This window comes from Lissotriton helveticus, chromosome 4_1 (genome assembly GCF_964261635.1).
Source record: "Lissotriton helveticus chromosome 4_1, aLisHel1.1, whole genome shotgun sequence".
NCBI classification, from domain to species: domain Eukaryota; kingdom Metazoa; phylum Chordata; class Amphibia; order Caudata; family Salamandridae; genus Lissotriton; species Lissotriton helveticus.
This window is the reverse complement of record NC_136063.1, coordinates 719,865,577-719,880,119: the sequence shown is the minus strand read 5'-3', so window position 1 is coordinate 719,880,119 and position 14,543 is coordinate 719,865,577. Positions and strand designations below refer to the sequence as shown.

The 14,543-nt window shown below is 47.0% G+C and overlaps 1 protein-coding gene across 4 annotated transcripts in view; it reads right to left on the bottom strand.

The window, feature by feature from the left end:
• TRAPPC8 (trafficking protein particle complex subunit 8) overlaps window positions 1-14,543 on the bottom strand; it is a 1,467,367-nt gene that overhangs the window by 500,736 nt on the left and 952,088 nt on the right. For all 4 annotated transcript variants that reach the window (XM_078687367.1, XM_078687364.1, XM_078687365.1 and 1 more), the window contains one exon: window positions 1,736-1,896. In XM_078687367.1, coding sequence (XP_078543493.1) covers window positions 1,736-1,896 — 161 coding nt within the window. The remainder of the gene's footprint in view (window positions 1-1,735; window positions 1,897-14,543) is intronic.

Here is a 14,543-nt window from a genome sequence, read left to right as displayed (position 1 = left end):
ACCTCTTCAGAGGGCAACTCCAGTCCAAGGACCTCAGCAGCCCTCTTCACCACCATGGCATAAGATGTGTCCTCCTCCGTAGCCACAGTTGGCGGAGAAAGCATGCCAGTATCTGCAGAAGTATCCAGTCCACTGGCCTCCCCAAGTTCCCCATATCAGTCCAACTGCTCAGCAGAGTCATCCTGGTGTTACAAAGGGTCCATAGACACCTACCATTCCTCCCTCAACCTAACAAATACATAAAGTGTTTAGGCGACAACATAGAACTCCTGGGTTCAATTGGCGCAGGAATCGGCATCAAGTGACTTTGTTCTCACTCTGTGTCGTCAGCGATAAGGATGGGGCTGGTACCGCGCATGGGCGGCACCGACTTCGGATCCAACGCTGGCGGGAGGTCGCAGTGGCACGACTGGCGCCGACCCAGATCCATGATCAGATCTTTGAGGTCCTACGGCACCGGTGACGACTGTGTTGAATCCGATGGAACCGCTTCTGACCCTGCGGAGTTCGAGGGCTCACCAGAGGGGTCGACCCGCTCAAAAACGTGGCGCATGGCCTCGTGCAATTCTTTGAATTGAGCAGGGTCGCTCTGGCTCCAGAAAGAGAGGGAGGCGCAAAGTCGACCTTGAGTCTATGTCTAGAGCATCGGTGCTCCTTATCTTCTTTGTCGATGGACGACATTCGAGGAGAAGATGAAGTCCGTTTGGACTTCTTTTTGTGCCTCTTCCCCGAGTGTCACAATGACCTGGAGTGGGACTAACAAGACTTTAGGCACCGGGAGTGGTCCCTCGACCTCATCTTCTTCGATCGGGACCTCCAGTGAGTCTCGGACGATGTCAACTGCTGGGGGCAAGGAACTTCAATGCCTGCTCCTGCAAGGTCTTCTGAGCCACAGTCCGAGCATGACTTCGGATTGTGGTCGTACTCGAGACACCAGAGGCAGACGAGGTGGGGATCGGTAGAAGACATCATGCGGTGACAGGCCCCACACACCTTTAACCCTGTCTTCCTCAAAGACATCCTCACATACAATCGAAAATGTTTTGAATTTGACAAAAAGTAGAGCAAAGGCCTGTCAAAAAGTGACAGAGGGGTAGGTCTTCCCGGATCTGCGGTAAACTGGTGCTGAAAGAAAATAACTGACATCTGCGCACCTGGTTGGCGCCTATATAGTTACAGCGGCCTCATAACAGATGCGCGCAAGGGGAATTTCTCAGCAAAAGTTTCCAGATCCAGCCGGACACCTGGGAAATTCAAAGGTAAGGAATCTGCAGCTAGAAGTCTCTATCAGATATAATAAAATCAAATAAAAGCACAAAATACACGCAAGATAGTTTATTCACATACCACAAGGTATAGTATGGCATAATTTATGAGAAATGGTCAAGGTGTTATGTGGTGGGGAAAATATGCTGTAAATTTTAGTACACAACTAGAGTAATGAAGCAGTGCTGTCTCAAGAAAAGCTTACCCAACGGTTTGTACAAAGTAATGCGAGAAAAAAGAGAAGACAATTGTTTCTAAAATCTAACTGGGCAATACAAAGAGAAAAATGCAAATATAACTGACATTTGGCACTACAGCCCCACTTCAACCAGAAAAGTGTATTGCACGCACTTTGGTGTGCTGTATAGTATACAAACAAAGTTAATCACTTCTAGGAACCCAAGATAAATGTTACGGATACTGGGTCCTGAAGAAATTAGAACACGGTCACTCATCCACCAATATGTACCTTTGGAAAAGAATCCTTCTCGTTGCTTATGGGCTCCCTTGGTTCACCGTTATGTTGGCGACTGAAGTCCTTTGGTTGGAATTTCCAAAGAAGTGACAAATCCGTCAACAGGAGTGAAACCTTCAACGGGTTTCTGAAGGCCACTTCAACAGTTATTGGTTCTGTGAAAGATGTGATAGTTAAAAACGTTATATTTTTCATATGATAAAATTACTCTACTGAAATGATTATCAGGTATTAATTCAATCAAGTGACCATTCTGCCAATCTAAAATTCTGATTTAGTTAAATAAATGAAACCTACTCACACCAAGCTGTACAGTGGTCTTATAATTTCTGGAAATCCACAACTTATTTGTGCTTGGGTTACATGCTGGGAGTCCAAAGATGTTACACAAAGTCTGATCACTTCTCTGGAGCCTAGGGTACTCTAGGGAAAACTTTGAATGTATTAATTACATATCAGCAACCCCAGTTTTTCCCAGGAGTGGTGCCTCTCATGGATGCACATGCTTGATTAATTCCCTGTTGCCACTTCTAGTATAGCAATGAACAGTGCTAAAATAGCCATAGGTCGAATAATTGTGCTTATTTAGTAGGGTGGTGTGGAGCTCTGTACTTTCTCTACCAGTCACTATAGCGAAGACTTCATAGCACAAGTGTGAAAGATTTTCAAAAAGGACTGCACCTCCAACTGGGAAGGGGGGGGGGGGGGCTGCATGTGAATCTATGGAGGAGACCAGCACCTGAGAACTTGTGTTACAGGTAACTAACTAATTTCTTCTCCAGCACTGGATCTTTCATAGAATCAAGTTTGCATATGAATAGCAAACTATATCATAAACCATTACCATTAATAAGCAGGAAGCAGTCTTACCTCAAGTTGTGCAGTACTGCTTGACCCACTGAAGAATCTGCTGCTTCATTCATATCTGGGAAATAGTAAATGTATACCACATTCTCCACTTCATTGCCCTGGTAGTGGTACAAAGCTTCCTATGGAATGAAAACCAGCCATTCCTCCTAGGGAAATGCTTCGCTTTGCTAAAGCAAAACGTGATGCAGGCTCAGAGTCAGGGAGCAATAACCTACTTAGACAGGGTCAGACTCTGTCCGGATGCCCAAAGGACATGAAGAGATGATTGATTATTCTTATGTCATTAGTTCTATCTTTATAAATGTCGAGGCATTTACACACATCTACTGAGAGCTGTGTTTTTTCTGCTGATGTTAATGAATAAAAAAAGGAACATAGAAGAACAGACCCAGGGCATTTTGTGTATGAATTTCAAATCAGTGCTCAAGGTGACTTTATAGTTGGTGCAACACTAGAAAGGCTCACTATTTGTTAATACCAAATGAAGAGATTTCTTCTAAGAAAGATGTTTGCGTTCCTCTTTATGAATACTTTCAAGGGGCGGCAACCATAGCAAGCAAAGGACAGTATTCAGCTCCCATGGTATCAGCAGCCATCGAACTGAACAGCCCCTTCATCAACAGCTTGACGATTCTCTGATAAAAGAGGGAAAGGTCATCATTCGATCTACTGAAAATTGTTGCTTGGTGCACTCTTACAGGTGAGTATATAAGCCATTCTTAAAAAAGCAGGAGTGGGTGCAGCAGATTGATTGATTGCGTAAAGATGTTATTTAAGTGAATGATCTGGAGTGTAGTCAGGCCACAGAGAAAGATGACTGCTTTCGTCTAAGGCTTTGCAAGGTTGTGGGAGAGAACACAGCCTGGCGCGGAATCATATATCCAAGATGGAAGTGCCCTAAAAACCCCAGAAGAAGGGAACTGGCACTTTTGGACTGCCTGCGTCCCCTCCTGCAGGCTGTAAGGGTCAACACATGATGGAGTCTCCCGGTCTGAACACAGCCTAGGCCGCAAGCCATGGAGCTGTGTAAACAGCTATGACCTGCGCCGCACCTGCACAGAGTGAGCAGTAAGGGACTGTCAGCTGCCTCCTACAGGGGACTCACATGACAGAGACTGACGCATGGAACCACCACCTTAGCCGTAAGGTGTAGAGCTGAAAGCGTTTTGGGCGTCCGTCTCATGTGCGAGCATTAATTGACTACACAATGAAAGGCAGCAAGGAGAGAGGCACAAGCAGACTGGGAGAAATATCAATGCCATGGCTAATCCGGACATAATGCACCTTAAACGCAGGAACAGGTAGGGAACGTTTTAGAAGTAGCACTTAAGCAGGGTTCATATACTATAGAGAGCCACAAAGTTCCAATATCTCAGCAAAATACAATGTGAAGAGGAAATCTTTATTGTCCACGAGACCCATGCTCAAGAAATGGGATATTAAGTATGGCCTGAAACCAGTGACGACGTGGGGGACTGCTAATGGGAAATCCAGAGACTACAAGGCACCCGGGGATCATCTGAACGGTTCCTAGACAGTTTAGAGGACCTCAACATGGCTACGATACCACAACCTGAAGGAAGTTGGCAACTCGCAATTGGGTGAGAAACAGCCCCATCATCTCCACAGTATGCAGGAATGTCTAAAGTGATCAGGACTGTAAAAGAAATCACACAAGAAAAATTACATGATAACTTCAGATCGCCCTAAAGACCACCGAGTTGGAACCTGGTACCCGACGCTTCATTATCTATTAGCAGAAACAGATGAGTTTAGGTTGAACATTACAATATGTGGATTATAATTATACTCCGATCTCAATTATGACTACTTTCACCTGTTCATTATTCTATATTGTTATCAGTCACTTTGAGTTTACTAGATTGTTATACTTTAGGTATAATCCTTTTCTTACAAAGTTCCCTGTTTAGTAATGGACATCCAATGGCAGTTTTCCCAGGAGTGTTGTAATCAGAAGTTTGTCATGGATGTGTCCTTGCCTTACACTGCCAAGTCTCACAGACCCTGCTTAGTGGTCATACCACCGTGCATGTGCTATACCTGAATAACCCCCTCACACCGGCCACAAACCTGCCTCTCAAGACCGAGAAAGATGCCCTATTGTGGTCCGCTACTAGTTAATATCCAGCTTGAGACATTTGAATTAATATTAGTGGTTGTAAATACTTCCACAACCTCATCCACTGTACACAGTGTTTAGGCAGCTTAGATTCTTTCTATGTAAATGGCGGGCAGGTGGTGGGAGACGATCTGAGGGGAATAAGTGAGGCTCCTGTAATCAGGCCCTCACATTCCTCCAATACTTCCAACATTGCACCCCAAAACCAGAAATGTGTCTCCCTAAATGTTAATGGGCTAACTCCATCAAAAGGAAGAACACCTTATCTTACTTAACCTCTAACCGATTTGACACAACCTGAGGAAGAAAAACTCAAGATGGATTGGGTCCGTAGTTGTAGATAACCGCAGGTGAGAGCCACTGTTAACACCTCTCATACTAGCTCAAAGAAGAGGCCAGTGGAAATCTTGGTACAAAAATCCTGTCAGGAACAGTGTTACAGAATTGGTTGGACAAAGAGGGGCATTATGGCTTTGCCATGCTACAACTTAGCAACATGGTGGTCAGTTTGGGTTCCATTTATGCCCCAAACAGGAACAAATTATGCTTCATCCTCAAACAAATTATAGCTAAGCTAGAAACAACATACATGACTTCGGGGGTGACTGCAGCCTAGCTCCTTACCCAGTGATAGACAGGACAGGGCTGAACAGTGTGGACAAAAATAAAGACAGGGTATAGCTCAAAGACATTATACAAGACCATTGGGCAGCAGGATATTTGGTGGATCTTGCATCCCACTGAGAGGGAAAGCTCTTACTTCTCTGCTGTACATGGAACCTACTCGAGAATTGACTATCACCTGACTTTCCAATTAGTAATGCCCTTAACGCTGGATTGTGACACCTGTCCGCCTCCATTTCTACTGAAATATGAATAAACCAGTGAGAAAACCCTGGCGTCTTAATGTTTCACTCGAAAAGATTACCGGTGAAAAGGCTTTACTAAAGTTTTATATGGTCAAATTTGTAAACATTTTTAGCCAACTTTATTGAAAAGTTTTGCGGCAAGACACAGCATCGCACAATGCAAGGTAAGATCGACAAACATTCGTGACATAGCATCAACCCAAGCATCAATATTATATAACATTGTAGTATCAGATCAATAGACCATAATAACCACACTATTTCCCAATATACGTTCATGCTTCTTAGGACAGTCATGAGCTTCAAAGTGTGACTTCTCCTGGTGGGCACACCAATTCACCCCTGCATGCCAATTCCTAATCGTTGGCGGTTTCTGTTGTTTCCATGAACAAGCCACATCCTGTTTGGCAACCAAACCAGGCAAGCCATCCCAGGAACAAACATTCTGCTCTAGGGCTTCCTACTGCCTCTATCAGCCCAAATAGCGCAATCCAAGGTGTCAACTCCAGGTGGTGGCCCAAGACCGCGGATAGGATTTGACCCACTCCCTCCCAAAAGGGCCTTAGTTCCAGACAATCCCAGGCTACATGGTAGACGTCCGCAGCGGAAAGTGTGCACTGTGCGCATATTGCTTGTGCATCAGGGAGCGAATGTTGTAGGCTCCTTGGTCATATCGTCAATTTGTAACCTTTTCCATGCTGAGGATGGTGCGGGAGCCATCCACCACAGAAGAGCTTATGTGTTGTGGACGGCTTCAGCACGCCTTGCCACTATAGGCAGGAAATCCTCGTGGTGCAAGAAAGAGAAGGATTTCCTATTGATATTTTCAGCCTCAGCTGCTGGGGAAGAGCTTACCCAGCAACCGAGGCAGTTATTTTTTCTGTGCAATGACGTTTGGTGCAGATGCGGCACTAACCTCATTACAGAGAGAGTGAAAGTAAAATTAACTGATCTGCTCATTTACTTTCACTTACATCGATGCTCACGGACATATCTTAACCCCATCCAAAAAGGGGAGGAGATTTCATTGGAAAGTAGAGAATTCAAAGTAGGTATCCACCCAGTAGATAGCAGGGACTATCTTTTTTTGAAGGGGGGTGGAATAAGCACCCCTGGCAATGGGGCATCCCACCCAGGCATTTGACCTAGCCCCAACCCTGCAAAATCACCCAAACAGCCATTCTGCCCTCACCTCCTCCCCCCCCCCCAGGGATTGGAGGGTATTTATCCTCAATCTGCCCCCAGGGGTCAGAAAAACTGTTGTGCCTGTTCTGGATTTGGGGCAAGGCATGATGCATGGGTAAGCAGCCCCACCCTATTTTTACATTTATGGATCTATTTTTCCCCTGGTGTCTAGTAGCTTCTGGACCCTTGGGGTAGATTTTGGGTAAACACAATCAATTCACCTCCATAGTGGTAGGAAATGTATTACTCCCCGCAGATTACAAAACTTAAATGGGAGGAAAATAAATTTTCCAAGAGATTCTGGGTAAAACACCTAGTTAGACCCACACAAGTCACCCAACCCTGGACACCCCAGATTTGAAAAATGTGCCGATTTGCTTGTTTTCCAAGTTCCCTTTTGTCACACAGGCTTTTGTAAATCAGCCTTTGTGACAAGATGGAAACGTTGCTACAAATGGCAATTTCTTTTCTATTATTTTTCAATAGTTAGTTTCTTCTGGAAAACCTTAAGGGATCTACACAAATGATCCCTTGCTGAATTCAGAAGTGTCTCTATTTCTCAGAAATGTATAGCTTTCTGGTATCATCCATGGGTTTCACATCTGTTTCCACCACAAACTGAAAGTAGGTTGAAAGAACGAAAATTAGGAAAAATTGGCTACCTCTTTGAAAAATGGCAAAACTGTGGTACAAATGTTTTTCTGATTTAGCTCTGCATGTCACTGAGAGCTGGGAAGATGGGTACTTTAACACAGTGAACCTTTTGTTGATACCATTTTTTTTTTTTTTAAAGAGTGGGCTGAGGCAGACATCTCTGCGGAGCACTTTTTTTCAATTGTTCCCCCAAAAACAAAATGTAGCTACATATTGGCTATTTTCTCAGTCCCCTCTAGGGGAATCCACAAACCCTGCGATTTTTAGTTTCCGCAGGATGTTGGAAAAAACAGAACACAAATTTGGTATGGATATTTTATGAAGAAAAAAGGTATAGAGGCCTAAGAGCAAACTACCCTTAATAGCAAAAAAGGTCTTAGCATTAGAAGGGGAAAAAGCCTAGCAGCAAAAGGGTTAAAGGAAAACAAAGGCTAAGGGGGCTCAGCATAAGTTCTATGGATGGCAGCTAAAGCCACGATATGTGGACAGGTCATTACTGACTCAGAGTTGACCATTAGCCAAAGAATGAAATGACAACTAGAACTGGAAAAGGACATTAAATGCATATTGCAGAAGAACAAGTTACTTACCTTCAGTAACAATATATCTGTAAAAAACATAGGTTAGTTCTAGATTGCTCAGCTTAGAATTATCCCCCAGGTGTCAGACTGGATCCTGAAAGTTTTTCATCAGCAGTACCCCTGCGCGTTGGAAGGTGGCGTCGCTCAAATCTGTGTCCGGCATTTGCGTCGTAGTCGCCGTGATGACGATGCGGTAGCTACATAGACGCCGCACTCGCACGATGTCGTCAGTTCTGTACACGACTTTCCATGCCAGAAGCAAAGAGCCATGCAAGACACTGACCACTGGTGCACAAAACTAGGGCCCTGAAAGGAAGTCCTTAACCCTAGAAGTCAGTTCGCAGAACGGGGAGGATGGGTGGGGCAGTAAGGAATCTATAACTAACCTATGTTTCTTACAGATATATCGCTACCGAAGGTAAGTAACTTGTTCATCTGAAAGAAACAGTTATAGATTCCTTTACTTAGAATAGACACACCAGCAATACCAACCACGGAGGTGGATCTGCGAACTAAGTTCACACTAGAAAGTCCTGGAGAACAAAACAGCCAAATAAGCCGTCTCTCTGGATTTGGCTGTCCAGGCAGTAGGGCTTGGTAAATGTGTGCAGCGATGCCCACGTAGCTGCCCGACAGATGTCATTTAGGGGGACTCCTTGTCTCAAAGCAGTAGTAGCTGCCGTCGCCCTGGTGGAATGGGCGGGCAGCCCCACTGGAGGCTCCTTTCTTTGCTAAAAAATAGCAGGACTTAACGACCCACCTGGAGATGGTCCGTTTGTGCACGGCCTGACCTTTATTAGATCACGCGTAACCAACAAAGAGCTGGTCGTCCACCCGCAGTTGTTTGGTGCGATCCAAGTTGGAGAGCGCACGTTTTGGATCCAGACGGTGGAGCCTCTCTTCCTCTTTTGAAGGGTGCAGAGGCGGAAAGAAGATGGGCAAAGTGATGGTTTGGCCAATATGAAAAGAAGTGACCACCTTTGGAAGAAAGGAAGGTCGAGTTCTGAGGACGACCTTGTCCAGATGAACAGCCAGAATGGGAGATTTGGAAGAAAGAGCTTGTAGCTCACTCACTCTGCGCAGAGATGATGGCCACCGGATAGGCAGTTTTCAAAGTGAGAAGTCTGAGAGGACAGTTATGCAGTGGCTCAAAGGGAGCACACATAAGATATGTCAGAACAAAGTTCAAGTCCCACTGAGGCATTACGAAGGGAACAGGAGGAAACAGATGAGTAATGCCCTTAAGAAATCTAGTTACAACAAGGGACTTGAAAAGAGAAGGCAGATCCTGGAGCCTGAGGAAGGCTGAAATGGCCGAGAGGTAGCCCTTAAGAGTGCCCAGATCAGAGCCCTGCTCGGCCAAAGATAGGGGGAACAAGAGAACCTCAGAAAGAGGGGCAGCAAGGGGATCCACAGCTTTTGCTGTGCACCATGCCACAAATGTATTCAGTCTGCAGGCGTATACCGTCTTAGTGGAGGGAAGCCTGGCTACCAAGATTACATTACAGACTTCGGCAGGCCAAACAACGGCAACTGCCACCGCTCAATCTCCACGCAAGGAAGTGGAGGATGGACAGGTTCGGTTGAGGCCCATCCCCTGCTGCTGCGACAGAAGATCCTCCCGAAGAGGCAGTTGAATCGGAGGATCGATGGCCATATTGAGCATCTCGGGATACCAGACTCTTCGTGCCCAATCCGGAGCTACAAAAATGACTAGGGCCCGGCCGCGCTTGATCTTCTTCAGCACTCCGGGCAGAAGTGGTATAGGCGGAAAGGCATATAGAAGACCGCAACTCCACTTGCGACGAAAAGCATTGCCTCGCAAGTACCGCATTGGAAATTCCAATGCGCAGAATTACTAACTGCACGTTCTCTTCGGTGGAATAGATCTATCCAAGGCTCTCCCCACTGTTGAAAGAGACCTTGCACCACCTCCGAGTGAAGACATCATTCATGATCAATCATGCACCTGAGTTTGTCCGCCCTGGCGTTCAGTGAACCTGCCAGGTGTTGAATCACCAGGGATATGCTCAAATGTTCAAGCCACGTCCAGAGGCGGAGGGCCCAATGCCATAGGATCCACAAACCCACCCACCCTGTTTGTTGCAGTATCACATGGCGGCGGTGTTGTCCGTGAACACCTGCACTACTCATCCCCGGACAGAGGGAAGGAATGCTTTGAGTGCAAGACGAATCGCCCGAAGCTCCAGAAGGTTGATGTGGAGCCCGGACTCCACCGGAGACCAGAGGCCTCTGATCTCCGCCTCTCCCATGCAGAAGGGATGAGTCTGTCACCACTGTGTGTTCTGGTTGGGGAAGGGAGAGGGATCTGCCGTTGACCCAATCCTGGTTCGTCAGCCACGACTGCAAATGTCGTGCAGTGCCCTCCGAGATCTGGACGCAATCGGACAGATTCCCTTGATGCTGCACACAGTGGAACTTCAGGTCCCACTGCAGAGCCCGTATATGCCACCTGGCATGATCGACCAGCAGGATGCAGGAGGCCATGAGGACCAGCAGCCTCAGGGTCATCCTGACCGAAACCCAGGTTAGAGGCTGAAAGATCAGAATCATAGCCCGAATATCCCGGACTCGCCGTTTGGGAGGATAAACCCGAAACGGCGTTGTGTCCAGAACCGCTCCGAATAAGAGGAGCTTCTGAGAGGGGGTCAGGTGTGACTTCGGCACGTTGATGGAAAACCCCAGTAAATGCAGGTCGGCCGTAGTCTGGAAGTGGTAGAAAACAGCCTGGGGAAGACTGGAACCCCTTATCTGCACAGTTGACCTGTTGGAGAAGGGCCGGTTGATCCTCCGACATATGATGGTACTGAGGTGGCGTGGAGAGAGGGGTAGTGTGGGGTAGTCTCAAAGGGGAGGGAGTAGCCCCTTCTGAGTATCTGCTGTCTGACGTCATGGTGCGCCAGTGGGGGAAGTGATGGCGGATCCTCCCACCCACTGGCGGTTGGTGGCCCTGGAAGGTCAGACTAGGAGGGTATGGAGGCTGATGCAGAGGGGGCTGTGGTGGACTGGCCCGCCCGCTGGCCCCCAGAACCACACCGGTGTTTTCCACGTCCCTGGCCGCGCTGGGGCGGAACAGCTTGCGCCGGTCTGTGGCTCTGGGCGGGACATAGTGGGGCACCCCTTTCCGGAGCCACAAAAGTGGCGAAAGGCAGACTGCACAGGGCGCGTGCTAGAGAGGCCTAAGTACCTAGCCGTAGCCCGAGAGTCCTTAAAGCGCGCTAGCGCACTGTCTGCCTTGATGCCAAAAAGGCGACAGCCATCAAAGGGCATGTCCATAAGGGTGGATTGGACATCCCCGGAAAAACTAGTCGAATGCAACCAGGCGTTGCATCGAAGGGCTAATGACGTGGAAATCGTCCTGCCAAGTGTGTTGGCGGTAGCCAGCCCACACCGGATGGTAAACTTTGCTGCGTCTCTCCCCACGGCAACTGCAAGGGAGAGCACGTACCGAGCCCCCTCTGGGCACTGAGGCAGCACTTGCGCCACCATATCCCACACAGAGTGGGAATAACGGCTCAACAGACATGCAGTGTTTACCGACCGCAGTACCAAGCTAGAGGAGGAAAACATCTTCCCAAGTTGGTCCAGCTTTTTGGATTCCCTATCAGGTGGAGCGGTAGGGAAGGCGCCTCTGGATGTAGAGGTTTGGACCACCAAGCTCTCAGGGGTGGGGTGTTGGGAGAGGAAAGTGGGGTCACCTGGGGACGGACAGTGGGGTCAGGCAATCATCCTATACACAGGAGCCCCTGTGTTGGGCCTGGACCAGGTGCCCAATAGGATGTGTTAGGGCTTCATTGAACAGCAGCAGGGGCTCCAAATGGACACCGCTGCGTATGACGCACCCTACTCCGTAGCCACGGTAGGAGGAGACAACATGCCTAGGTCTGGGAAGGTATCCAGACCAAAGGTATCCCCTACTCTGTCCAGTCCGGATCATATTCCAACTGGTTTGTTAAAGAGTCACCAAACCCCTCCTACTCTTCCTCACCCTCCTCTGGCTGCCAATGTGGCTGAAAATGGCCAGAGTGGAACACAGGGGCAAAAGTACCCATTGGCGCTGGATCAGGCGTTGGTCGACCCCTGTCTGGCTCCGTGTCCACATCGGGGCAGAAGCCGGGGTCAACGCCGGCTGGGGGTCCAGCCGGCGTCGGCTGCCGATGTGGTCCTGGTGGAGTGGGCGCCGGCGGAGGTGTAGGTGTAACGAGGTCGACGGGAGCTGATCCGGATCCAGGCCTGGATCCAAGGGGGCCCTGCGGTGCTGAGGCCAAAGCCGCCCGCTTACATGGCCTAGGGCCCCCAGCCGTGTCCACAGGCACGCCGGCGTACTCAGGCTGTCCAAAGGTGGCATGCATCACTTTGTAAAACTGAAGCAGCTAGGCAGGGGTCTCTCCTGGTCCCGGGAAGGGAGGGAAGGCTGAAGTCGCGGGAGAGGCATCACCTGCACACTTTGTGGCGTCGGCCAACTGATTGGGAAAGTCGAAGAGTGACAATGCTTCTTCAACTTCTTTTTGTGCTTAAACTTACCTGACCCCGAGTGCCAAGACTTAGAAGAGGAGCGATCGGTCCCTCAACCTCCCACGCGACTAGGACCTTGAGCGACTCAGAGCAGACTACCGGGCCTCGAGGAGCTTTCGGGACCGCTCCCACAAAGACTTCGGGCCATGGTACGGCGGTCGAGGCATGGTCGTGCTCCAGGCAGTAGAGGCACATGCAGTGCAGATCAGTCACTGACATCAGTTGGGTACAGGAACGGCATGCTTTGAAGCCTGGCATCCCTCGTGCACCAGGACTCGATGTGAGACTCGTTTCGTTTCAAAATGCTTTATTCGGTTTGTACAAGTACAACCATGTAGCAGCACATAAATACAGTTTCAGATTCATATTTATGTCAATTAGATAGTGAAACAGTTTAAAAAGAAAAATAACGACAATGTCCATACCATTCTTGTTTTGGTTCAATTAGTACAGGGATATCACATTTTGGGAGCAAAATTAAATGTGGTCATCCTGTATATTTTAGCAGCAGTTATTATACAAGGGAAAAAGATTTCGGACAGCCTATTATATGCATAAAATACTGTTAACATATCAAATAAGTACAAAGTGCAAAAGATCATTTTGTCCCTATAGACGTAATAGCAGCATTTTATATACATTAAAGGTCTGTGCAAAAGCGCTAGTGCAAAAAAGCCAGTGCAAAAGTCAGGTACCACTTAAAATATAACAGTTAGTTATAGTTACTCTGTATATTCTAGCAGCAATTTTTATACAAAAATAAGTGCAAAAGTGCAGATGTAAAGTGCAGAAGTTCAGAGAACCTGATATATACATAAAGTGCTAATGGACATGCCATGCCAAATAAATATAAAGTGCAGAGCTGTTAGGTCACTATACATGTTATAGCAGCAATTTGTAACAAATAGAGATTTGTGCAAAAAACGCTAGTGCAAGGACAAGTACTATTTAAAATGTAACAGTCTAGGGGATATTCGGGAGGGAAAGGTCATATTATTATAGATTTTCTTTGCCACATACATTTTAGAATGTAAGTGGCCACACGATAACACACATCCGGAGAAGCCAAATAAAATATCAGTTGCATTGCGGCTCTAGAATTGCACGTATTGTAATCTAAAAATAATTGCTTCAGATAAAACTTTCTAAAACCAGTATAAAAATTACAAAAAAGTAAAAAGTGGCAGGTGCTCTGTTTGGATTTCCCATCGCATGGACACAAACATGTTCCGGGTTTTTTTACTGTGGGGAAGGCCACAAGGTGGTGAACTATTCCCAACCTCAGACGGGCTAGAACAAAGCGATGGGAATTAATACTGATAAATGTGAGGTAGGAGGAAAGACCTGTACTAAGATTGAAATCCATATATAGTTTGAACGTACTTTGTGTTGCATACTCCTTTATTCTAATCCCTTTTGCATGGTCCAGGTAAATCAATTTGAGGTCACGCTTTGTTAAAACTGATTCTGTTAGCAAGTCTTTAAAAATGTCCTGGCCAAAAAGGGTCTTATACCAAAATTGAATGTGTTTTAGCCAGGGGATTTTGGAGTGACAGTCAAGTTTGATGCAATCAATGATTAAATCCTGGGTAAACTTGGTTTCTTCTTTAACCCATATGGACCGCCATAGGGACAGGGGGCGTAATGCAACTAAATCTATAACATGATTTATGCCTAACTCTCTATGGGTAATCTCATTTGAGGCCGAAGCAGGGAGGCATAATAGTCGTTTTAGGTACCTGTTTTCCTCCTGCTGAATGGACAGGCCAATCTGGGAATTATATCCCCATATCCCTGCTCCATATAGAGCAGAGGACAAACACCTAGAATTATAAATGGAGATCATCTCTCGGATTCTACGGCCCCCTAGTTTTGAGGCGAATCTGAAAATACAGTTAACATTTCTGGTCATTTTCAGGTCAACACTTGATTGTTCGTTTACCCATCTCCCATCGCCTGAGAAGATG